This window comes from Rhopalosiphum maidis, chromosome 3, assembly GCF_003676215.2.
Source record: "Rhopalosiphum maidis isolate BTI-1 chromosome 3, ASM367621v3, whole genome shotgun sequence".
Taxonomy (NCBI): domain Eukaryota; kingdom Metazoa; phylum Arthropoda; class Insecta; order Hemiptera; family Aphididae; genus Rhopalosiphum; species Rhopalosiphum maidis.
In genome coordinates, this window is record NC_040879.1 from 13,330,366 (window position 1) to 13,358,359 (window position 27,994).

A 27,994-nucleotide genomic window follows, 5' to 3' on the forward strand; every position below is an offset into this window, starting at 1 on the left:
CATAATTAAAACTATTAACAATAATGAATCACCTCAATGAGAAAAAATGTAACGTTGTGTTTTTACTAGCCGTTTGTCACAAAACCGTTGGGTGTGGTGCCTAACTGCATATTAAAATGTTATTTTTTACTAATAACGACTAACGTATAAAAATGTCACTGAATGTGATCCAAATTTTCGACCATAAAAATGAATGAAACGTGATTATTTTAAATTGCCAGTGATTTAAAAATAAGAAATGAAATAAAATTTATTATGAATATCAAGTGTTACAAATTAATTAATATTTTAATAAACCGATAAATAATTTTCCAACATTATAATAATCGTAATATAATATACAAATTTTGTATTCAGTAAACACAACAATTCAATTATGATAAATTTAATACTACGAGAATAATAAATAAATATAAATATAAATTAATAATAATATAATTTGTTTTGTTCGTTTTCTTTTTACTTATCCTATACAGTATTACTGTCTTATAAATATAAACTTACGTGCTTATAATTTCGTCTAAAACTCTGTTTCGTATTATACTACGATAAACAGTTCAAATATAATAATGTGTTTGGTCACAAATAATGTATACGCGCGCAGAATGTTGTTTCGGAGGTATTATAACATGTATAAATGTTATAAAATTTAGTTTTATGATTCAGAGTTATAATATTTATTTCAAATATTTGAATTTTTATGCCTACATCAGATTTCTAGCATAATCCACCGAGATTTTTCCCGTCAATACAATTTTTTTTTCGATCCAATATATTTAGTAAATACTGAATTGAATTAATAATTGGATTATTTTTCATTTATAACCATTTTTTTTCTCATAATATTTAAAAACTGTATTGGCCAGGTCTATTTAAAAAAGATTATTTTAAAAACTTGAATATAATAATGTACAGGGTCATATAATACGGAGCATTTGAGCAACTATACCCTATCATCTCGATAAAGTTATATATAACATGTGTAGGTACAGTGTAACACCATTGCAGTGGTAATATAGTTAATGTGTATCTAGTCTGTATAATAATGTTTTATAGCATTATTTTATTGTGGGCAGCCAATAGATGTCCAGCAAAAAATGTCGTTTACGCAATGGCTCTTCGTCAATTTAATAATATTACAATATTACTTAATTGATACTATAAATTTATTATACGTTAGATTTGACTAATTGTAGTACAACGTTATTTCATTTTTATTACTTATTACTAAGGTTCGGAAGTTTAAGAGCTAAAAAAGACAAAATATGCATGAAACAATGTTATAAATATACAAAAAATTATTTAAACATATAATTTCTTTATTACTTATTGACTATTGTTACTACTTAATAATATACAAATATATATATATATATAATATTATGGCGCGTAACTGGTTGGCATTTTGAATTTTATTGAACTGAAAAAATAGTATAAAAAATATATTATGATTATTCATGATGTTTTTTATAAAATATTAAATATGCACATGAACATCAAGAAATATGCACTTTTTTCTTTAAAATTGATAAAATATGCAAAATATGCATTTTTAATTTTCAATTTTTAACTTAACATTGTATAGCTCGTATTTCTAGTTTGGTCTGCTACAAATCGAGAACAATATGCAACTCCGATGACTTCCGAATTCTATACATATTAATTATTTACCCAAAAATATGATTGTATTGTATGGATTATGATTAAACTGTTTATCGATGATATAACGAGACAGGTTAGGCTTAGACAAACCCACTAATTAGGATTAATTTATTAAATATATATTAATTATTTGTTAGTCTTAATTTATTGAATATTATTCCGAACACATTCGCCATTTTTGTTGGAATTTATTTTCATCAGTAGAGCTTTATTTCATTTTCACGATTCGTTTCACCAGCAGGTACTACACAATACTTTAAAATTAATTTATCTCGGGGAAACGATAATTATCTACCTATATATTTGGTCATTAACATAATAACTAGTGATTGGTGAATAATGTTATTTTGCGTTTAACGTTATTTATCGTCATGTATACATTATTATATATAGTGAAATTGTTTATTATACATGATTTTTAGTTGTTACACATATAATAAATTGATACCTAACCAACACAATCATATAAGTTTAACGCATAATAATATATGATATGGTGTAATTGTATTTACTTTATTCTGATGAAATAAATTAACAAATGCTAATTAATATAATTAAGTACCTCCCACTAACTTAAGACTATTATTCTTATTTAACACATTAATTAAAAATATCGAAAAAAATAATGAAGAGCTGAATAATTTTACAAAACCGGAGTAGGGATGGAGGGAGATAAAGGTACTGGCTTTATTATATTGTCCAGTATTACGTGAACATGAATGATGATCACATAAAATATTTAAATTTTAAACCGTCGCATAATGCATAAACTATATAACCCGTCTATAAAATATGAAACATCGTAACAGGACCATAATATTGTATAGACTGTACATGGGAATTATAAAAAAATTAAAACAAAAACGTCCGATCCGGAAATCGGAAATCGAGATTCACCTACGGCCGCGTATACCATTCGTATATAATAAATGTATGATATACGTATAATAATATATTATATTACAGTGTAATATCGTCATATAATATACTATATAAAGTTATCGCCATATCATTATTGTATACGTGTAATGGCGACGAGATGAATTTTCGATTTTTTTTTTTTCGACAATGATGTAATTCTCGCGGCCTCAGATCTTGTCGCTCCGGTCCTCGGCCGTGCACTCCGCTTTTGCCGCGTCGCTGCTGCACTCCTGCGCCTGGTCGTTGCTCACGCTCGTGCCGTTTTCCTCGTCCTCGCTGTTCAGCGTGATGTCGCGGATCGACGGTCTCGGGCCGCGGCGCCACTGCTCGTTGCTAGGCTTGGCCTTGGTCAGCAGCTTGGGACCGGACAGCGAGACGATGATCGCGCCCGCCGGGGCGGTCAACAGGATGGAGATTATGCACACCATCACGATCGTCCGGGAGTACCCGATGTGTTCCGAGTTTTTGTTGTTGGTAGCAACTTCCAGTATGGCCGGTCCCAGAGCGGCCTGAAAACGACACCGCGAGCGTTTTAGAAAAAAAAAAATGAAAAAAAGAAAATAGGTTACCACTTTGATGTGTTTAGGATAAAGTCACTGTATAATGTACATAATATTATGCGTTAAATTTAAATTTAATGATAAATCATTCCATACGGCCTGTCACGCTATATATACTGTATTTTAAAATGTCATGGTGTGTATAAAATATAATAATAAAAGTTTAAGTACCCACGAATAATATTATTAAATTACAACACATTAATTAAAAACCTATGATTATAAACTTTTTACATTCATTGGTCACAGTGTATGATTTACTTCTAAGAAATCTTGTATAATAATATGATGTTCTATCTTTGACTATAAAAATTGAACATTTTATAATATTTTTAAAATTAAAATTTTAAAGATAAAACAATGGATTATTGTAGATGTGACCTATTTGAACTCGATTTCACTAAAATGGGTATAAACAAAAAATAGTTGATTTTTTTTATATAATAATACAATATTATGGTTTGAGGGTGTGTTTTTATTTTTTATTTATTCACTTTTTCACTTGAAATTAATTTGCAATACATTTTTTTTCTCAAAATTTTCTATTATGCCAACAGTTAGAACAATAAGGTTCAATGATAAATAAGATAAAATAGTGACAGAAAGACAGGAAAAAAAGACCCCACAGTGAAGATACTCAACGTGAATATATTTTTAATAATTAAAATTAAATTACCTTCTAGCTTTCGGTAATAATTCAGTTTATTTTTGAATTGTGAATATCTTAGTTCGATGAGCTAATATTAGATCAACACTACAAAATAAAATAAACCATTATTTACTTGAACAGATGCTTTGGCCATCCACGATAACGCGATAAACAGTTTTTCTTTAAAATTCAAAGAACTCCCGGACGCTGCTATGATCGTTATAAAAATCCGTGACTGAAACGAATAATGAAATGCCATGATTATAAATTATTTGGCCCGATTTCGTATAGTGTGCAAAATATAGAATAAAAATAATAATAATAAGACCTATTTTTGTTATTTATTATATTGAATGAAACGATAAAAACTCGTGTGTCACATTCAATTTTAGGTATTAATATTAGTTGCAATAAATAGTATTAATACACGGTCGACGACCACTTTATTTTTACGTACCACAAAAGCGATGGCGACACACATAACCGTTACTGTTACGAATTTCAGGTCGAGTTCATTGAGTACAATTTGTGTGCCTGTCAATCCAAACAGTATTGGTTCGCAAATCATCCAAAATATTTCAAAAGCCGTGGCCACTGGGTTCTAGTATAGGAATAATCAACAATGTTATTACGTTAAATATTACTTGACAATAATAAATCAATTAATTTAAAGAAATCTCAATTTAAATCCGACTAACGGTCAACTATATTATACTATGTACAAAGCCACATCTTGTGCAGTCATACAGATAATATTTTACATTTAGTTAACGTTTAATAAACATTTTAGTGTTTATGCAACTACTTGACATTATGCATTTGCAGCGAATAAATAGTTTACATTTAGTTATTTAAAACGATTAAAACTATTAGTTTTTGTACTGCATCGACTGCCTGAGTAATATTATCTATGTACAATATACATTGGCCTTGATTTATACAAATATTATACAGAATAATGTTAAACTATTAATATTCAAAAATTGTTTATACTACAATACAGTACTTTTTAAATATTTACCTACACGATGAACAGAATAGTCAATTTTTTTTTAAAATCGGGAAACTTGCTTTACTGCAAAGTAGAATTTGAATAGGTACGTATATTTGATCATTGATTAAGCTCAATGCAATGTATAATGAATTCATCGAGTTAAATAATTGGAATCATACCTAAATCATTGCATATGCGAAAAAATATTCTGAGTTATATGTGATCTATCAGTATCTACCAGCTCTACCCACTATTTCTTAGGATATTTTTGTATTTATTTATATATATATATATTATATATATATACATATATAATAAACGGGAAATAACCGTTTTTTTGTGAGCAATATCAGTTTTACATTTTTTAAGTATTATAATACAATAAGAATTAAAATTAAAACAATAATAATGAAAATACAAATACAAAATAATAATAATTTGACAGCGGTAAATGATAATAGTACCTAACAAAGAAACAAACACTAAATTAATAATAACATAACAATGGTAATTAATTTACAAATGAGTTTAAACCGTTTAAGGTTAAGTATATATTTCAATTAAAAACAATACATGACACGAAGAAAATATCTATCAATAATATTATAGGTATAATAGGCTATAGTTGGCATATTATATTCTGCATTTAATAAATAAAATATTTTTGTGTTTGAAATATCTAATATTGCATGTTCTTTAACTCCATTCTTAGTTTTTTCTTCTAGTTATTCTGTAGTTATAATTTTGAAGTGACATAGTTAATATTATATCAGTTTAGCCAGTTTAGGTCATAATTGGAAATTTATTTCATTTTATTAGTGTGTGGGAAGAAAAAAACTTTATGCCGTCAACTTTGATGATTTATAATTAACACATAAAATATTTTGCAATAGAAGTAGACCAAAAATATTTTTAAATTATTTATGATATGTATTTTTTGGCAAAAAAGTGAAATTGTATATTAATATTCCTTTATAATCTACAAACCATAATGATTTTCCATTCACTGTACAGACGCAGAATGGTAGTATAGGTACTTGTAAAAATAATATCAATTTTGTATGTGTGTCTATTGATTTTTATAGTTTAACTGCATAAATATTTCAACTATTTAAATTAAACGGAAGATAATTTGTCGCGAAATACGCTATTTTTGTATATTGTAAGTTAGGTATTAATATTATAAATTGCATATTAGTGTCGAGTATAGAAGTATTTATAAATCCATTCAAATTGGAGAAATTATTTTCTTAAATATTTTCATCATGATTTGTACTTCAATTAATAACATATTATTTATTTATATAATATATATATTATTATATATATTATGAGTGATTCTTTTATCAAACAACACTCATTGTTTCAAAAAGTATTAATGTTTTTGAAAATATTTTTTTACATAGTTTCAAATTGTCACCCGCAAAATGTTTGTCCACTACTCCGCTTGTCTAAACTTTAAATAAGTATAACTCATAAACTACTCACACTAAAATCGATTTTTTTATAATAAAATACTCAAAAAATTATGCTTTGGAATATGAAATTAAAAATCTGTGTTGTCATTCAAAAAGTAAAAAACTTAAAAAATTATAAGGATATAAAATATTTAAAAATATATTTTTTTAATAAAACATTGTTTTTTTTAACAATTTGTAACTATGTAAAAAAATATTTTCAAAAACATTAATACTTTTTGAAATAATGAGTGTTGTTTGATAAAAGAATCTCCCTGTATATATTTAAATATCAAAAAAAATCCCGTGGTTTAAGATTATCTAATTTTTATTATTAGTATTAATGTAGATATTTTTCCCAAAAACATCATGTAAAATAAAACAAATTGTTACTATATTTCTTATACCATATATATTTTTATTAGTTTATAAAAATATCACGGATGTAAATGTCCTAAAAATTATCGAAAATACTTTTTAAACGCAATAATACCCTTAAACAATACACACATTTTTCTGATATACGTAATGAGAAAAACGCCATGGATAAACTTTCAAATATTTTTAAAATTCTTTAAATAAACTAACAGTAACGCTACAACAAAATACGTAAATTTTAACTTAATACTCTATATCATATTGTCACAATGTCACCAATGGTTATTAATTACTTTTTAATTACTAATTATTAATGAATTTCTAGATGTTTATAATTTTTTAAACCATTATCATTAGTTATTACCTATCCAATTTTTAAATTATATTGTTTTGTACAAACATAAACTTTTATATATACAGAGTGTCCCGCGAGGATTTACCCATTCCAATATCTCCTGAAACAATGGAGATATCATAATTCTGATTTTTTAATAAGATTCACAGGGACAAGAATTACAAATATTTCATGTTTTAATTTACTTTTATGTTTTGGTAAAAAAGTTAAAAAATATATTTTCTTATTTAATTATTTTAAAAAAAAGTTGAAAATAGCCATTTTGTAGAGTTTTTTTTCTGAAAATATTGATGTTTTAACATTTCAATTTCATCAATTTCCTGGTTTTTAATATTTTTTCTAGTTTCGAAAAAACTGCGAAGTATTTAATACGATAGTGCCATACTGGTATCATTGTATCAAACATGTGACCCGCGTGCTCGTACGGCTGGCGAACGGGTTTCAGTGTGGCTCGCAATAAACGTCATATTTTATTTCTTCAACATTGTTAAGTTTTTAAATAAAGTTAATAACTATTGTACAAAACATCAATATGTACATTTTTGTTATACCAAGTATTAAGTACGTTTATATTATAATAATTATAATAAATAGATAAAACAAATGTATTTTGTTTACTTTAAATTTAGTAAAAAAAGGTGTTTTGTCCGCCAACGTATAAATACGTAATAGTTAATATTTTATGGCTTGTTGGTAATTTGAGTATGGCATAGTCCACAATTTAAATACCTAATTTAATGTTTTGATATTATTATCTTGCCCCATTTTTCGGCAAGACATAAACATAATAATAATTTTGCAGTTTTTTCGAAACTAGAAAAAATATTAAAAATCAGGAAATTGATGAAATTAAAATGTTAAAACGTCAATATTTTCAGAAAAAAAAACTCTACAAAATGGCTATCTTCAATTTTTTTTAAATAAGAAAATAAGAAAATACATTTTTTAACTTTTTTTCCAAAACAAAAATAAATTAAAACATGAAATATTTGTAGTTCTTGTCCCTGTGAATCTTATTAAAAAACCATAATTATGATATCTCTATTATTTCAGGAGATATCGCAATGAGTAAATCCTCGCGGGACACCCTGTACGTTATTTCAAAACTATTATTAATTTTACTTAACCATTAACATACATCCTCAATATTCCACCCTTGTTTAGTCCAAAAATAAATTGAAGTGAACGATGAGATGATCACAGCTAATGGACCGGCGCCTTCTAAACTTGTACGTTCAAAACCCAATACAGCTAACAATCCACCTCCAGACAACATTAAAATGCGCAATGGTACCACAAAAGGCTGTATAAACAAAACAATAATTACAGACAATAAATTAATTAGTCAAGGAAAAATTAAACTTATTATTTGTACATTTATAAATAATAATATACTTATACAGTTATTAAAATAATACTATTGATTGATATAAAACAAAACAAAGTACTAGTAAAGTATTAGAAAAAATACCATATATTATTGTTCACAATTTTATTTGTTACAAAATAAATAGATAGGTACCAAGCTCTGTCCTAATCTCTTGTTTAATTAATAATTTATAAATACGTCACAAGGAGGAAACATTACACGAACAAAAACATTTAAAATTAATTTATTATTCTCTCTACTTCTAAAGGCTTTAGCGACTCTAAAAAATCAGTAAAACTATTATTTGATGTATTTTTAACAATATTTGCAGTAATAATACTTACATCAGTTCGTTCTGGAACGTATTTAACAATAAAACCCCAAACTAAACCGTACAATATACCAGCTGCTATTGACACCGGACTTAACAATAAATCATAAGTAACTGAATCTGAAAAACATAAACATTTATTAGGTAATAGTATTTAAGAATAACGAGGAAAAAAATTGTAGCACAGTTATATTTTTGTATAAAAATAACATTTTAAATAGCAAAATGTAAATTACGAGTTTACTTTAAATAGCATGGAATGTGAAACCATAAACAAAATATATTGATATACAGGCACACGCGATATACACATATGACATATAATGAGCAATGTCTAAATTAGATTTAACAATTAAATGATAATATTTTACATTTTTACAAGAAAAATAAAATTTATAAAAAGGCTATAAATTGCTTAAAACATATTTTCCAAGCTGGTACCTACAGCGAGTTAATGAATTTCAGTTATTAAATATATTATGAATTTAAATTAGTTAATTACATAGAAAATAAATAATATTGTGACAGTTTATCCAGTATATTATCATTGCAATTATTTCATAGATGTACGTACTTGATCCAAAAAGCATACTGGTACCCACTCCAAAAGCTATGACGGATGCGGCGTCGTCAATCCCAGCGACTGCTATGATCAACGTCGGGATTCCTTTGGCCACACCGTAGCCCTTCGTTCTCAGACGAAAAAGGCAAGGGACCACTACTGCTGGAGCCACGGCAGCGATAATCGATCTACGACAGTGGAAAGGTGCCAAAAGTCGTGTTATAATTTACTATTTAGGTAATACGATCAGTATGCGATTACTGTGTCATCGTGTTGAAATAGATAGGTACGCATAGAACAGAAATATTTAACCGAATATAATAACGTATAATAATATATGATACTCACCCGCAAAGTATAGCGAACTGCCACGGAAGATCCAATAGATAGTGAACGGTGACCGCGATTACGGCTGCTTCGGTACACCACGGGATGAGAGCAAGGAACAACACTCTACAGTATAGTTTTTTCAATGCTACCGGGTCCAAGTCCAATCCTGCTCTCGTGAATATCACCACTAATGCAATTTTTCTGCAAACGAAATTCCACGTTACAGTCTACACATGTATTTATCTTTCTACACATCGTGTGGGTGTGTCAATGTATGAGACATGCAGCTTCAGCAGTAAGATTGGGTGGCGAACAAACAAAATCATCACAATCGAGCCCAGTGGCGCAACTAACGTGAACGTAAAATACAATTGATAAACATTTTTAAAAACATTGAAGGCGTTTTAGACAATCACCCTACTAGTCACCTACCTAAATTGCGTGTCGTCGTTCAAAAACGAACACTAGCTTTTCATAATCACACATTTTATACAGTTCAATTCCATACACATTTTTTCTGTTGTTAAAATAACAATTTGGAAGGCTAATAATTCAAAACCACACACGTTCGATTGATAGTTAAAAATTAAAAATGTATTTTTATTAAACGAATCATTGTAAAAATAATTCAATATATGACATCTAATAATTTTAATATCAATTAAAAGTAATTCAATAAAATAAATTAAAGTACGTTTAGTATAGATAATACTTAGATTGGAATAATGTTTAAAGTATTCTATTAAATTACTTGAATTTTTTTAAGAGTTGTGTGATTTTAACGACCACCGAATTTTGCTACTGATTGAGCGTAAACTATATAATATATTATCATATTAGTGTAACTTAACTAGGATAATAACGGTAATAGCTTTAATTAGGAGTACAGTACTAAAAAACAAGCCCGGATTAGGTCCACTATGAAGTCCCAGGGGCCGGGTACCTACTTGGTTACGTGGGCTCACGCCGATGAAAAAACAAAAAACACAGTCCTGTTCTTATCGAGGATTTGAACATTGCATAACATTGGAGTTCCTACACATAAATTTATTATTATTATATATTAATGAAGTAAAACTATACTTAGTACTAGTGGAAAAAAATCATCATCTTCACAATTTAGTTGAGTGAATTTACAACACAAGAATTTTGTATACGATCGAATTCATTATTAATTAAAATTTGAGTGGTGAGATATTTAAAACAATATTAAATTATTAACGAATCAAAATCAAAAACTTAAAAAACGTTTTTAATCTCTGAATATTAGTAGACTCACAATAATTATTACAGGATAATGTTTGCACTAATAAACGTATAAACGATCACTTAATAATATGAGATGAAAATATTCACGTATGGATTAACGATTACTGATTATTGAGTATATAATATGTGTAACGGCACTTTTATTCAGTACAATCGTTTTCTTATTTATTTATTACGTTTCGAAAAAACCGCAGTGTGTTTGTGTTTTTTGACCTATTTCAAATGATTTAAGCCGTTAGGCACAAATAATTTTGTGAAATCGGTTTGTTTGTCCATCACATTTCGTTACTAACTCAACGCCCACAACAACAACAAATCTTTGTAGGTGACCCGATGGTCCGAAATAACGGAGGCACAATTCGAGCGGGTCACGGTATTTTATACACGTACCTCAACATGGACACGAGCTCCGTGTAGTGACCTTCTATGTGGATGAGACCGACGTTCTTGTAGACGATGCCGACCAGGAGCATGCCGACGAGTGCGGGCAAGGTGAGCATGCGGAACACCCATCCGCCCAGGTACGCGAACACCACTAGCACGGCGATGCTGAACAGTTGTCCGCCCGGTTTGGCGTCCAAGCCCATTACGGTCAGCACCACGCCCCAGAAGAGCGCGACGGTGACGAGCAGTGCGAGGATCCGGGCCACGTGCCGGAACGACGGGCAGTACGGATGCGGGCACGTCTTCGACCAGCATCCCGGCTCCCATCCGGGCCCCACTTCCTTCTGACGGCATTTCAGACAGAATATGTACCACCAGGAGCTGAAACGACAACAAGACCATCATGACACCGTAAATTATTGTATACCGGGTGATTGCAATGGATCACGCGTTAACGTGACGCTTAATCGACCGTAAGGGCGACTATACATGCCACACCGGGATTCCCGAAAAAATATCGTTTTAAAACGTATGATAATTTCTTTATACGGTGAAACGTGTAACGAAGTCGAATAAACAACAACAAGAAAATCGTAATATAGAGGAATCCGTAAAATATTAGCAATATAAAAAAAAAAATAGTTCTTAAACGTTTTTCGTTAAACAGAAAATGTTGTAAAATGGAAGTTCGTTATATGAAATTTTCACAAAATGGACATAATATGGCGTGGTGGTGTAGCTAATTTGCCGATACGAAACGCCGCGTGATTATTAGATTGTATTTTTTATTTTTTTATAATGTTATATAAAAATCGAGGTGATATATTATGTCTATTTGTACAATTACTGGAAACCATTAATAAAAAAATATTAATAGAAGTTCACACTCGATTTTTTCACACCTCCAGGCTCTGTCCAAAATAGCCTCCTCGGAAAATATAATAAAACAAACGTATCTTTGTCTAAAATTATTAATAAATTCTCAGCTCCGCTCAAAATCTAAAATTATTATAATCATAAATATATTTTTCATAATACATATAATTGCTGATAACTATCATGTAATCTTATGCGTTTAGACACAAATTAAAAAAAAAAAATTATAAACATAATAAATCATTCTTACCGTATGATATTATGTAGGATTGTTTTCAAAAGTGTATTGCCTATATAACGGCTATAACTGAAATTTTTATATCATCTACTATAAAATCATTGACGAAGAATGACAAAAAATAACTTTAACAATTTAACTTCATATTCTACAATAATATTTACTAATCAAAATCAAACCAGCTCACATAATTTCACACTCTTTAATTAGGTCGTTTCGATGACATTGTCTAGTGTCTATCAGTATGAGTAGTTATCAATATTCGTTTCATATATGCCAAAAAATATTTTATAAAATTATGACAATAATTTATCAATACAAATGGCCACTATTCTATTGTCAAAAGTTGTTTTATTGTTTTATTATACTCAATGTTCACCTAAATCATTTCTAAACATATTAATCAAGATGGTATAATAATATATAACATAATATCTTTTTTTATACTATCACGATATTATCTAATAAGCTGTCACGAATATAATATTCTAAATATATGATTGATTTGTTTATTTTCATCAAATTCATAGAAAATAACATAAATATCGATCAAAATTCTGGTGTCTTTCACTAGATGAGAAAAGACCTTTTCTTGTTAAATACTATTGAATTTATTTGAATTGTTAAGTCTTTTTATTGCAAATTTATGGATTTTAGAAATTGAAAAAAAATAATGTAAGCATTCAATATTGACGATGTTACTAACCATTTTGCGTCCACGCATCAATACCATCTAATTATTTCAAACGACCTCATTAAATAAATATCCTTCATATGACTAATCAATTGATAATATTGATAAATTGTTATTCTTAATATTATAATGATTTAAAAATAGAAATAAATAAACTGAATTTAAACTCATTAAATAAACGAATAATTAAAATTGTAAATAAAATATAATTATGAAGTGTTTACTATAATTTGTCGTTGGGTACAGTTCGATACTATCGTGGTCGACGCTCGTTTACGCGAGTTTGTGAATACATTACAATAATAAGTATTTGATATTTGAAATATTTCTCCTTACAGTGAATGATATCACAAATATATGAAATCATATAGGTTTCCTTTTTCCTATTTTTGTAACTTGAAAGTATTCAAGGATACAAAATCTAGTTCATGTCATATTTTTTATTACCTATTAATAGCTTATTAATTTGTGATTGTATTATTTATATAAACTACATATTATAAAAAAAATTAAAATGTATTGTAATATCAAATAATTATGTATAATATAAACTATAATACATTTGTTTATATTAATTTTTTATTATCTATGTATTAAGTTATTTTATAAATTAAAAAACAAATGAATATAGATATTGAATGTTTGATTATAAATTATGTTACTATTACATTGTCTTACCAATAAATAATAGTGTGTAAAATATATCCTAAAATTGAATATAATATTCCAAGGAGAACGATTAATGTTTTGATTTTACAATGTGTGTGTGTGTGTATCTAGAGACACATTTTATAGTAGAAAAAATACTTCCAATTTCAACTTTAATATCTTTATAGTAAGGTAAAGTAGAGACCACTTTTACGCAAAATCAATTTTCTTATTTTGTTGTAATTTAAAAACAAATAGTTAAATTTTAATATTACCATTTTTTATACGTCATATAATTTTTTAAATAGCTTGATTCTTTATTAATTATAATTTATACCACAAAGTCATATGTATATTGATCAAAAGTAAATGTAATTTTTTAATAAGTAAATGATACATTTCTCAACATTTGAATTTTTGTTTTGTAACTTAATTAATATGAATATAATATTATTTAGTCATACATTTTTAGATTTAGTAAAAATATAACTATAACTTATAATAGTTACTAGATACAGGGTTCTAGTTACAAGGATAATATTATTTCATATAATATATATTCGTAATATATATTATATTATATTTTATATTGTTTATGACAATAATAATAATATTAATAATAATACAGTTTATTTTTAAATAATATTAATGATTATTTTTTTTCTCTGTGATATGTATATTTATGTTGTTAATATATACGTTTGATGATAAGATTGCAAAATTACAAAACTTATTTCATTGAAGAAATAAATAAACAATTTAAAACTATCTCTGTAGGAACAACCTTATTTACAATAAAATACCCTTATACAGCTTTTCAAATTGTAAGTAGGTATAAATCGAACACAAATTATTACCAATCTAGCTACTTAATAATTACAATAGATTTTTTAAATTAAATTAAAAAGAAATATTTTTATTTTGCTGTAGTAATTCTAGTGTATGTACCGGAATGAATTATTTACGAGCCCATTCTACTAAAAACTAATTTTAATAATTAAATAAACATAAAATTGCAATTATTAAGTTATTTTTTTAGTATATGCTATACGATTTGGCATTTTTCAGTTTATACAAATAAATAAAAAAAATTTGCTTTGACTCAAATCATGCTATTAAAATTGAAACATAATTTTTTTTAATTGCCATAAAAAATATATCTCAGTTCTAAGAATATCAAATGTGTATTTTTATTATTATTATACTATTAATACCTTATGTTATGACTGTAAAATATATTTTAAGTTCATTCTTACGAATAAGGCCTAGTCATACAAAGTTTTTCGAATTTCGTAAACGGTAAAAACACTGAAAACAGTTTTGATACTCTTGCTAATATCTCATCAAATATAAATTGTATATAAAAAATGTTTCGGTAAATTTAACAGTAAAGTCGAGGATTAAAGAAAAATTAGTTTTTGTCCCGATCCAATTCAAAGGCCATAATCGCCATGTCTTACGGTACCTACTTAGTTTTTGCTACACCACAACTGACATATTACGTATGATTGTAAAAATATAATAGTAAAATGTCTTATGAGTTATAACTAATCATTAAATGTATGAATACCTACTAAAATTATTTGATAAGCCAATAATCCATACAATTGTATATACTATAAATGAAATAACTTGACACAGCGATAATTGACGAGATATTATCGAGATTGCTATTATATAATCTATCACAGTAATTTTGATATTATACAAAACAGGAAAAGTAAACAATAGTTTCATAACGTAACATAACCTATATAAAAATATTTAAGCAACGTACTAAATTAACAAGAAACTCAGGTTTGATTAAATTACAATTTGTTTTTCTTATGTATAATTTAAGTAACTATTGTTGTTATTAATAGTAAATTTGGTATTGCCAATTCATTACGGCCAATGTTTTACACTGTCGGGCAAAACATTATTGTAAATGGTTGTAGGACACTTTGTACGGTCACCCGGGAAAATGAAAACCGCGGACAGTTTGTACTATTTCAGAAAGTAATAAAATGTATATGGCGGACAGTTTGTACTATTACAGGTAAAAAAAAATGTTGAGACATAAAATGTTAGACATAATTTGTTATTACAAAACACAGGTAGTTAACAAAGTTAACATACATAAATAATAATAATAATAATCAGGGCTAGGATTTGTATGCGATAAAAAATTGTAAAATATGCATTTAAATTGTTATAAGATAAACACAAAAATAAAGTTACAAAAAAAATATTTATTTTTTGAAATACATCAGTGATTGGCTGTTTGTCTTAATATTATTAAGATTATTATTATAATTATAATTTATAAATAAAATTTATAATTCATATTCAATAGTGGAAATATTTTTAATTTTATGTTTGAAAAATTTGAAAATTTATGTTTGACAAAAATACCAAGTTTTATACTTTAATCAGCAGGGCTAGAATTAAATACGTAATATTAGTATTAAATTATAAATATTAATCACGAATTATTCTATAAAAACATGCATTTTTTGCAATAATATTCATTTTATTTAATAAATGCATATTATTTTATCCAAAGTATGCAAAAACATGCAAAATAAAAACATCACCGTTTACATATCGTACAAAACGTCCGCGATCGAATTTTACCAATTTTTTATCACCGTACAAAATGTCCGCGATATGCAACTTAAACAATAGATAGTACAGACTGTCCGTTTGCCATTTTAATTAGTTGTCCAGTCATAACGAGCAAAATATACATAGACCGAGAAATTACACGATTTAGCATATATTGCGAGTAGGTAACAAGCATGTTATGTATTATTAAAATGTATTTAACAAAATAATATACAAAATAATTTGCTAAAATATGCATATCATAAGCATTTGCGAAAAAAATGTATATACAAGAATATAATGGTGTTTTATTTATCATAAAATTGTCATTAATATATCATAATATAACTATTACAGTAATAATTTACTCATTTTTAAGCACACAACACATGACGGCGAGGACGTTTCATTTCATTTTCATTAAACAAAATAAATATGTGTTTATTTCAGTTTGTTAGTTTACTATAGCTAGTTATATCAGATAATTAATGTGAACTCAGCACTGTGTTATGTTATATAATTTCGTATAATTCATTAATTTTCGTTTAAACATAATATTGTTATAACCATATCGTGCATATCTACAGTTGCACACACATTACATGAAATGTACCTACATTATATAGGGTGCATCATCTCATACTGTTATACGAATGGTTTTTTAATGATTATACGAATCAATAACATTGAATAACCTAAAAAAATAAAAACACGTGTTTTTTTTATTTATGACAAAAAAAAATTTTTAAGAAAATTTAAACATGCGTTTATACTAACAGCAAAAACACTTAAATGATTTTATTTTTAATGAATTCTAGTGCTTAGTGTTTTTCTTCTGAATATTTTAACGGTTTAACTAAATTAATGGAATACATATTTAATATTTATTCATTGATCATCCATCTAAAATGTATCCAAATTGTTGATTCCATTTTGATTAAAATTAGGTATGTAATAAATTATTAACTATTTAAAATATAAATATTATGTATATTTAAATCTAGTCTAATTTATTCCAGTGATTTTAATCAAAACTATTAAAGAATTTAATTATGACTCAAACATAAGAATTTTTGGAAAATAATGACTACCAAAATCCATCAAAAATAGTTTTGAATATTAAAAAAAAAAATGAGTTAATTTTGTTGTTAGTGCCTTTGTACGCAAAAAAATGTTAACCATCATCAAAAATAAAAAAAAAAACAAATATATTAATTTTTTTAATTCTATGTTATTGATACGTAATCACTATATTATAATTATTTCAAATCTATGTATACGTGGACTTAAAATAATAATATACATAATATAATATAATAACATAATATTATACATCCTATATATGATAAACTGATACTAAACATAGGCACAATGGTACATATTGTTTTAAAGTATAAAATATATAACTTATCTATACATGTTTTAATACTCGTATTTTTACCTACATAAAAAATGCAATCAAAATTACTTATTTATTACTTTCATATATTTAATATCAATGAAATAAAATCAAAGAAGAAGTGTTGAACGAAACAAAAATATAAAAAGTGAATTACCCACAGACATTAAATAACTACCTACTATTATATACTTAGTGTCGATAGTAATCATATGCATATTATACTATTATATGCAAAAAAAATAAAAATTAAGAACTTTTCAAGAAAAAAATAAACATTTTAGGCAAAAATAAATTCTTACGAAAAAATAAAATACCATTGTATTTAATAAATTTAAAAAATAATAAATAAACGTCTTTTATATAAATTATCAATTACATTTTATGAGTTTTAAAAAACAAAGTACCTTAATATACGCTAATACTCTTCGTTAAATAATTTCACTGTTGAGTCTTTATTATTTATACTCATGGCTTAAGAAAATATGTGAAATAAAATGCAGAAGATTACTTTTTTTCTCTGTCGTTATTTGTGCTGAAATTGAACTTGTAAACTTCTTCACTGGTTTGCTTTACATTAATAGCAGATATGTATTCCGTACTATGTTTAGGGGAATTCATTTAAAAAAACAAACTTAATTTATTTAATTATAAAAGTAAACAAATAAAATTATTAAACTTATTGTTTTAATTATTGCATTAAACTAAAAAGCAGCGTAAGTGTAATAATATACATGAACTGAAAACGGGTGTAACACTGTTTTGCGTTGAACGCACACAATATTACTAATACCGTGTGTAAGTGTAATAAACCAATCATTTCACATTTTTTTTTTATTCCAGTCAACTGACTTTATTTTTGTATTTTTTTTTTTTTTTTTTTTTTAAATAAATTATACAACAAAACACCTGTTTGTTTTATTGAAATTGCTTCACGTAGTGCGGAAAAATAACAAATGGGTGTTTGTAATTATCATAAAATATTACCTGTTTCTTGTCATGTACACTACTGTTACAGTCTAACACATTTTTGGCATTCGTTTAGTGAATTTTTCATTTTAACATTATTGCTGCCAGTTCTGAGTATATTTCTTAGTTTAGCAGTTTTATGGTGTTCAGTTAACTAACTCTAATCAAACGATATAGTTACACTATATAGTTATCGTTTCACTACAATTGTACAACCATTGAACGTTTTAATGACAATTTAAAAATAATACAATAATTAAACATAATTTAATACATGCATTAACAAATATCTAAAATATTTTCACTTATATAGACATTAACTTCGATACTACTGATAAGAAACTGATAAATTTAAATAATATGATAAATTAATGGCTAATGAATAAATTTCGAAGACCCGCTCGCAGATGATGGTTATTCTTCTAAAATGTATCACAAAAAAATAATTAATCAAGTGAACTTTCGAAATATCAAAAATATAATTTATGCGCGTTTGATGATGATACGAGTATTAATCAAGTAACCTCACCATATGCTTCAAGTTGTTGTTAAAATTATGAACATAATATCCAGTCATAAATATTATTATTATTATGTGCAAAAATTATGAAAACTTAAAAAAAAACCTTAGAACTCTAAAGACTCAAATTTACTAGATTTCCTGGTGAAATCTAGGATAAATAGAATAAAATAAATATATGAGGATATCCCGCAGACCACAGAAAAAATTAAATAGTTATATAATATAAAACCTATACGAGAAACTAAATATCCATATAATTTTAATGTCAATGTTAATCTAGCAAGTCTTATAACAAAATTAATTAATTCAAAAGATAATATGATTTAAGATTTATCAAGCATTGTTATATATTAAGCAATTCATTATGCATTGTAAGTCGTAAGATGCTCACTCTGACGCATTTGTAGTCTTTTTCAATCTTCGAGATAAATAGTACATTTTTCATAAATATAATTTTAAAGTTAATTGATAATTCACATGTTCACATAACTTTCCCGAACACTGGTATTATAATATATAGATTATATATTAGATAATAGATGACTAGCACAATAGCACATAGTAGGTACATTATAGTTTTTATTTGAACACATATTATAGTAGCAGTTAATATTTTGTTTGCATAAATTATTTAGTTAGATTATTGTCAGTGTGGTTTTAATTCAGCATCTGGGTACACTAATCTTCGTAATTTATGTAATATACCTGCATCATACAAATTACAGTATAATGTTTGCACTATATAGGATACTATGATAATAATTTATAATTGTATAACATACCTACTATAATATTTTACTTATTATACCGATATTTAATTAATTACATTATTTTTAAAGATATATTATACCAAATAATATGGCCCCCCTCCCGTAATATTGTATTTTATGTGTGCATATTATATATAATATGCTATATAACTATGGACACCTATAAATATTATGATTTAAAAGATATCTAAACATATATACGATACCTATTGTTTATTTTTAGTCACCATATTCACTCGTGAGTTAAATAATAGTTAAACGGTATATTTTATTTTTTTTTAGTACCTTAATGTTTCTATGGAAGCTATATTCTTTTGAAAAATATTATGCCACGACGTTTATTTTTGAAATATATTTTCTTTAGACCATATTTATTTGGATAATTATTTCACTGGAAAGTTTATTTCAGAAACCATATGAGCTTGAAAAAATATTTTGACGGAAATTATTTCTGATGTATTTACTTGGAAAAATATTTCATTGATAAGCATATTATATGCGAATATAAATATTGTCGGAACCCTATTTTTTATTTGGAATCATATGAGTACGTTTCCGGAAAACATTTCCAACGTTTTATGGTTCATGGAAAATATAAATATCAAATTTCTATAAAAAACTATGACTGTATTTTTGATTTTTAGCACTCCGCTGATGTGTGTTTTATTTTTAGTGTATGTATGTGTACATGATAATTAATCGATAAAATGATTTGATTTTCTGGTAGCGGATTAGATCTAGTTTTTACTTTAAACAAGTCAAAATAAAAAATTCCCAGTACTTTTTTTATAATTGGGAAAAATAAAAACCAAAATCCCAAAAACGGGAATTTTTACGTAAATTTAATTTTTGACAAAATCAAATTTGTTTTTTTGGATAAATATTGCTTAAGAACGAATAACCGTAGATGCTTGAAATTTTCATTAAAAATTTGTATTACTATTTTATATTTAGGTAAGATCAAATATTACAAAAAATATATATAATATTTTAAAAATATTTCAAAAATTGCAAAATTAACAAATTATTTCGTAATAAGAAATTAATAAAAAATGTTGTGTTCTATGATTTGAAAATATAATATAAGTTTCTTTATAACTTTATAATCTATGTAAAAAAAAAAAAAAAACAAGAAAGCCGAATTTTTATGAGCATTTCAAGTTTAAATATTTACAACATTCGATATTTAGGTACCCGTAAAATATTTATTTTTCCTTGCCCAATTGTGGATATTATATTGCACTTCAAAAAAAAAAATAGATACTTGAAAATTTCATCAAATTTTTATATTATCGTTTTCACTATATGATAAATTTTCCAAAATTGTTTAACTTTTCTGCGTTATTTAAAAAATTTGCAATAATTTTTTAAGTTTTTTTATAAATTGTTAATAAAAAATTATGCACTGAATTAAAAATGTTAAAAATATTAAAAATTTAATACTAGATCAAACATAAATAATTTTCATATCTGTAAAAAAATATTAAAAATATATACATTTTTTTATACTTTTGAAGTTAAAATTTTAACAAAATTCATCAAAATCGTAAAAAAAATAACTATTATTTTGTATTTAGAAAACTTTTCTTTTTATATCTATGTTTTGTAATGCAATGCTTCCCTCATGATTAAACCATAAAATCTAAAACATATACAAACACAATTATTGTTTATTGATATTTTAAGTTCAAATTTGAATGAAATCACTTATTTAAGCAATAAATAATGACGTTGATTATTTTGTCATAATTATTTAAAAACATTTTTTACAATACGCGATGACCTTTTTATTTTTTTTTTTTATTCCCCCGGGTACCTTTTAGATCTAATGTTCTATCAAAAACTATCCTCAAAGTTGAAAATTAAAGTATTTTTACTGGTCTTAAAGGTGACGTATGATATATATATATATATATATATATATATATATATATAAATGTTTGTATACATACATATATATATATATATATAAATAAGCGCACATCATTACAATCAATACATTCATTGCTTGCTCAGAATCTAAAACAACTATAAATATTTATTATAGTCGATTATATGACCGAGTATACAATTTGTATAGGTAGGTACTATTACTACATATTATACAATGCAATATTTCGTAATTAAAACATTTCATACATATTTAGGCATAGGTAATTTTCATTTTAAACGGTTGACCTAGTTTTAAAGTATATTATAACTAAATTATATTTTGTTGTAAAGTTTTTAGTAGTCATAACTCATTAATGCATAACCAATACCAATATTATTATGTACCTACAGCACTCTCAGCACTCACTTGAGCTTAAAAAAATCTACTTGTTAAAAATTTAAAATACCTTATACCTACCGAACTGGTTGAAATTAAATATCTTGTGCTATACTTACAGCTGTATACTTGATGGTGACTCGTTATTGTTTTGAAATGTTATTGATTTTCTACTTTCGCCGATCACAGAGATAAATTCTGTAATAATAAAATCATAAAATGTATAAGTCGCAGCCTAAAAGTAATATTTATACAATATGAAAATGTTATTTAAATTTAAAAATAATATAAATGCAACTATATATATATATATATATATAATATATAATTAAATATTAAGTATAAGTAATTTCTGTAAGGCATGAACCAATAACGCCTAACACAAAATTTGTGTTTAAGGTCAGTATACCAATTACTTGTATAACACATATAGATACTAAAATACTTGAAAATTAAAACTTATTTATTGATCAATTGATTACTGGTTAAAGTGACTGAGTATAATACATTTTATAACAGTATCGGGAATTTTATGAAACGAATTATAATGTAATGTAACAGGTATTTAATTTTGAATAACTGACGATCAAAAGATAACCTGTAAAATGCGAAAAAAATTATTTATTTATTTATATTATATTATGTAAATATACTCACAAAAAAATTGCAGTTTAGTGTTTTCAATTATTATAAATAAATAATAACTAATACATTTTCCTTAGGTATTGTAAAATGTGTTGAGCGCAATTGGTCTATCGATCGTAAAATGTTTAAAGCCCAATTATTGGTAAATAAAAAAATAATTTTAGGTGCAATTGTTAACTGCCTTTCAGCAAAACTTTTGTTTCAAGAGTAATTAAAATGTTTAAATTGTAAACAGATACGAATTTAAGGTGCTAAAGTAGTGCCAGACTCTAAATTTCAAAGAACTAAAAAAATGTTAAGATATCATAAAATAATAAAAATAGTATTAAACGTTTATACCTATCATGATTTAACGATTTAACCTATTTTGGAGGAATCGAAACCGTTTCAAATTTTAACGGTTACAGTTTCCGTTTTTGAGAACGATTTTGGTTTTTGAATTGGTTTTTTGAGTTTTTTCAAATTTTCATTATATTTTCCTGTATCTAATAGCTGAACAACCAATTTTTATTATCTATTAACTATTAAGGGCTCCGGGTTTAAAACCGAATTCGATTCCTGCTATTTTGTCATTATTATTTTTTTATAATTGATAAATTATCACGTCATTTTACTCGTATTTTTACACTTTACATGGACTTGTATAATTTTATTTTCAATTTTTTTTTCTCATTAAACGCGTTTTTTTAATCTTGCATTCTGACCAGTCTCTGATACTCTCTCTATGCATCTTAATCCTCGTGGCCACCAATATTCATTCTAGTCACCAACAGATATTTTTCCAAACAAAGTTGCTTATCGCATTGCAATCTAAAAAATATTAATAATAGACTTCAAAATTTTACTCATTACTTAAGTATAGTACTATTGTATCATTTCTCATACAAAATTATATTTTAAAAATAATTTTAACTATTAACTTTAAATGTTTATTGTACCTTAAACAGACTGAATCTGTTCACTCTGTTCTGTGGTAATTTGGTTACACGTATTTTAATTAACATGCATTCGAAATAAGTTGAAAATCAACACAAAAATTATTTTAACATGTTTTATTATCATTAAATTGTTACAATATTATGATAATTATTTTAATATTATCAATAATACATATTAATTTATTATTTTTATTTATATATTTTATTATTTTTATATGTAATGCATGAACATAATTTTGATTTTCTGAAATACCTTGTTCCGTGGAGGACCGTGGATAATCGATTATTTACTATATAATGTAAATTATCCCTAGATGATATACCCATTAAGATTGGTCTACTCATTTCCTTCGTTCGAAATCATTTTTACGTATAGACCATAGATAAATATCTTTAAATTTAAATTAAACTTATTCATTACAAATACCTACTCAGTGACAAGATATCTACATTCAAAGCCTATTATTATACAGCAGAAACAAGTTTGCCAATATTATTTTACGATAACTAGTTATAAACAAATAATGTGATTTACCTATAAAATTTTATGTAAATTAATGATTGGGGATGAAGGAAATTTGTATGGCCCCAAGTCGCTAAAATCCTTAATTCGTCTTTACATATAGTAACGAATATACATTCAACATAATGACGACCATATAGATTTAATCAATTCCACCTTCTTTTATTTGGGAGAAATATACACCGATTCCATCAATTTGAAGTTATGAGTTAAGTAACTCAGAATTTTTAAAAAAACATTTCCAACTTATTAAACTAGGAAAGTATAGGGAAATATAAGCTTTCTGAAGTAAAATTACAAATTATGATTTCATTGGTCATTTTTAAATTGACATTGAGAAAATATCCAAGACACTTAATTGTATTATATTATAATAATATAATATTATTCACAGCTTTACCTATTTATATATATATATAATATACTATATTACTATATTTATTTCTAAATAAAATTTCTTAGGCTTCTTGACTTTTGACTATTAAATTCGACTCTATGAGCAAGTATATACCTAATTGTATTAAATTAACTATAATGTAAGTACTTATTTTGTAAATACTTAGATTTTCATTAAACACATGCTTTTAACTATTTTTTTTTATTTTTAACAAGAAAATAACCATGGTATGGTTTTAAGGGGCTTGGAAGTATAGTGGAAGTATAGTATCTCTGTTTATCACAATAAGCTTTATACATAAATTCAGGCTTACTATTCCCGAGATATACAGATAATTTAGACTAAAGCGAAGTAATTTAAAGTTCTCGATATTCATTTCATTTTTCCAGTGTAGTCAGAGTAATATCCATTTGTACCTTAGAAAATTTCTACAGGAGATAAAGGATAACATTAGAAAATTTTTTCTTGGCCGCTTTGTTTATGTATCAACAAAGACTCTGGGAGCCAGAAGGACTCTGACTTAGCCAGTATGTTATTTTCAAGCTTACATACTTGATATATTATTACGTAATTTAAAAATACTCGTACGGAAAAATTATAACTTCATTTATATTGATTTCGAAGCAAAAACATTAATACCTATCAAAGTTTAAAATAAATAATACTTCTGAGACAGCTAAATATCTGTTTTTCGAGACAATTGTTATTTTTCTATAACCAAATAACCAATAATGTATACAACAGTGTAAACTATTTTTTACCAAAAACAAATCACATGAGTAGTGTAAATAGTTTAATAACAATTAACAATTATGATGTAGTTTTATAAAGTATTACTAAATATTATTCTTATATAAGTGAATACTAACGTACCACACAACGGCGTGAATAGCTTTATGGTATAAAAAACTTAAAAGTAATTTAAATAATTTTAAACTTTTTGTGTATAGTAAATAATACGTAATTCCAAAAGTTTCAAGTTCAAATTTCGTCAAAATTCTAATTTTAAATATGTACCTATAAAAAAAATATTGTGACAATATATTTTAAATATTTTTTAATTGGTAAATAAACAACTTATGAAAAATCACGTATTACATTTTAAAGCTTTTACTCAACGAAAAATTTTTATCAACAATAATTCAAAAAATACTTCGATAATTGGAATTGTAAATAAATAAAAATATCATATAAATATTTGGTAAAAAGTATTTACAGTTATTCATTTTTGACAAAATTCTAAAAAATCCAGTTTTTCTTTAAATTGTTATTTGTTTTTCCCTAATATTTTGATATATAATAGAAATATTAAATTTTGACCTCTTAAAAGAACAAATTAAATCTAATTTTCTATCATAATTCACCCTCAAAGTTGATGACACACAAAAAAAAACCCATCTCATAGTACAATTAATTTGTTCATTACTCTGCTCAGAGTCTTAAACTAAAAAAGGTGAAATTTTAAAATATTTTTAAATAGCTCAAAAAGAATAGAAATATTTTGAAAATTGTACTATGTCTAGAAATTACTAATTTAAATATTTGCTAAACCTTACAAATATCTATGATTATTCGTTTTTAAATTAGAATAATAGGGGAAAATATACGTATCAATCGACTGGTACGCTAGAAATAGCAAAAACATTTTTAAATTCCTAAATCACGTGTATGAACTATAAAGAGCTAATATACAATAGTATAACTATATATAATACAAAAGCCAGTAAATTACTGTTAACCATCCACCTTAGGTGGTTGGAAATGTTGGAATGGAAGTATTTTAAATAACGATTTAAACTTAATTCCTAACAAAAATCGCGTCAGACTTCGTTCCATGGCATTCGGAGGATAACCATATTTTCTCATACAAGTAAAATATAAACTATACTTAATTGGCTATCAAAAATCAATTGTCTTATAATTATTACTTTCTAAATACTTTGATTATAAACCACGATTTAAAATGATAAAAAAATATGCACAAATGGAAATTTTACAAATATTTTAAATTAATTTTGATTTGTTACAAATTACAAGTTGGAGTATAATAGTATAGAGTATGTGAGATAAACCAAAATATAGGGGGTACTAGCTCCTGTTTCCCCCTGGTCACGGTGTAGCACTAACACAGGAGGTCATCATGGAAATCAATGGCGGCGTTTAAATTAAAATTGCGTTAAAGTAATCGTATTGATAATTATTATAATTTATTATACTTATACATATATACGCTCTTTACACAACAATATATTTTAACAAGGGTCGGCAATAGGTGGCCCGTGGGCCAAATCCGAACGTGGAGGGGAAATATCTGAATCGCCAAAAATAATATTTTTTTAATGCTGGTTTTCCGCACATAATAGATATTTGATCAATATTTTTAGTATGCATTTTTTGAAGATTACAAAGAAGTTTATCGCCGTTTAAACTGTTGTCTACAATAATAGTCATTATAAAGCAACAATAATTATCAACTAATTTTTTAAGTTTTTCTGTCCCTCTTAAATTTTTTTTCAAATTTTCTGGACCACCCCCCCAAAGAATTTAATTACCGACCCCTGCACTACACTATATAGATTATCAATATCAATCTACCTTGTTGAAAATGGTGAGTTGACTGCAGGTCGTCGTCGTGTACGGGACAGTTGTGCCTGGACTTGGTGAACTGGACGACTGCCCCGGGCTCAGCCGGCAGCGGATTATTGCCAAGCGGATCGACGCTGCTGCAGGGACCGTTCACTTGGTACGAGTCGGACCGCCATGGAAATGCCGCCACCGCTGGAATCTGCTGATTTCGCGAATGCGCGGCCAACGACGATGACGGCGAGTCGACGACGACACTTCCGTGTCTCCGGATGTACATGCTGGCCATTTTACCGTATCGTACACAAATATATTATTAAGACAACTGTAGCAATCTCGCGGCGGGTGAGACGGCGAGAATACGCGGCGATTTCGCAGACTTATACAACCATCGGAATCGAGAAGACGGTATTAAAAGTTAGGTAACGACTGGCGAGTATTTTGAAGACGGTTTTTTTAGTAGTTCGGTGCAGATTCGGCAATAATGACGGCGATTCGACCCTATTGGATCCAGCTGTCACACGGTTCGTGAAATATTACCATAATCAGTGTACCTACGAGTAAATACTTATATGGATATAATATAGGTACAGACAGAAAACATGCAGACTTATACAACCATCGGGATCGAGAAGACGGTATTAAAAGTTAGGTAACGACTGGCGAGTATTTTGGAGACGGTTTTTTTAGTAGTTCGGTGCAGATTCGACAACAA

General features: G+C 26.4%; 1 protein-coding gene across 3 annotated transcripts; it reads right to left on the reverse strand.

Annotated features, from left to right (window-relative positions):
• Positions 1-1,991: 1,991 nt before the first annotated feature.
• LOC113559843 (sodium/hydrogen exchanger 9B1) lies at positions 1,992-27,780 on the reverse strand. Of its 3 annotated transcripts, XM_026965618.1 has the most exons (10): positions 27,292-27,780; positions 22,313-22,391; positions 11,228-11,602; positions 9,587-9,769; positions 9,251-9,426; positions 8,690-8,796; positions 8,115-8,279; positions 4,250-4,393; positions 3,926-4,027; positions 1,992-3,092 (listed from the first exon to the last, which is right to left on the reverse strand). In XM_026965618.1, exons 1-10 carry the CDS (start codon positions 27,566-27,568, stop codon positions 2,751-2,753), a joined length of 1,950 nt encoding a protein of 649 aa, XP_026821419.1. In that variant the 5' UTR covers positions 27,569-27,780; the 3' UTR covers positions 1,992-2,750. The 3 variants fall into 3 exon arrangements, with proteins under 3 accessions (XP_026821419.1, XP_026821421.1, XP_026821420.1); XM_026965620.1 differs by lacking the exons at positions 22,313-22,391; positions 27,292-27,780 and adding an exon at positions 19,546-19,699; XM_026965619.1 differs by lacking the exons at positions 22,313-22,391; positions 27,292-27,780 and adding an exon at positions 18,174-18,444.
• Between the last annotated feature and the right edge of the window lie 214 nt (positions 27,781-27,994).

What these genes read in the sequence shown, in the direction of transcription:
- LOC113559843 (XM_026965618.1), bottom strand. Translation starts at nt 27,568, where the DNA reads ATGGCCAGCATGTACATCCGGAGACACGGAAGTGTCGTCGTCGACTCG. An exon ending in GAGCTCGTGTCCATGTTGAG is followed by an intron (nt 9,770 to 11,227) that starts GTACGTGTATAA and finishes TTTCGTTTGCAG; the next exon opens with AAAAATTGCATTAGTGGTGA. An exon ending in GTGTCGCCATCGCTTTTGTG is followed by an intron (nt 4,028 to 4,249) that starts GTACGTAAAAAT and finishes TATTCGTTTCAG; the next exon opens with TCACGGATTTTTATAACGAT.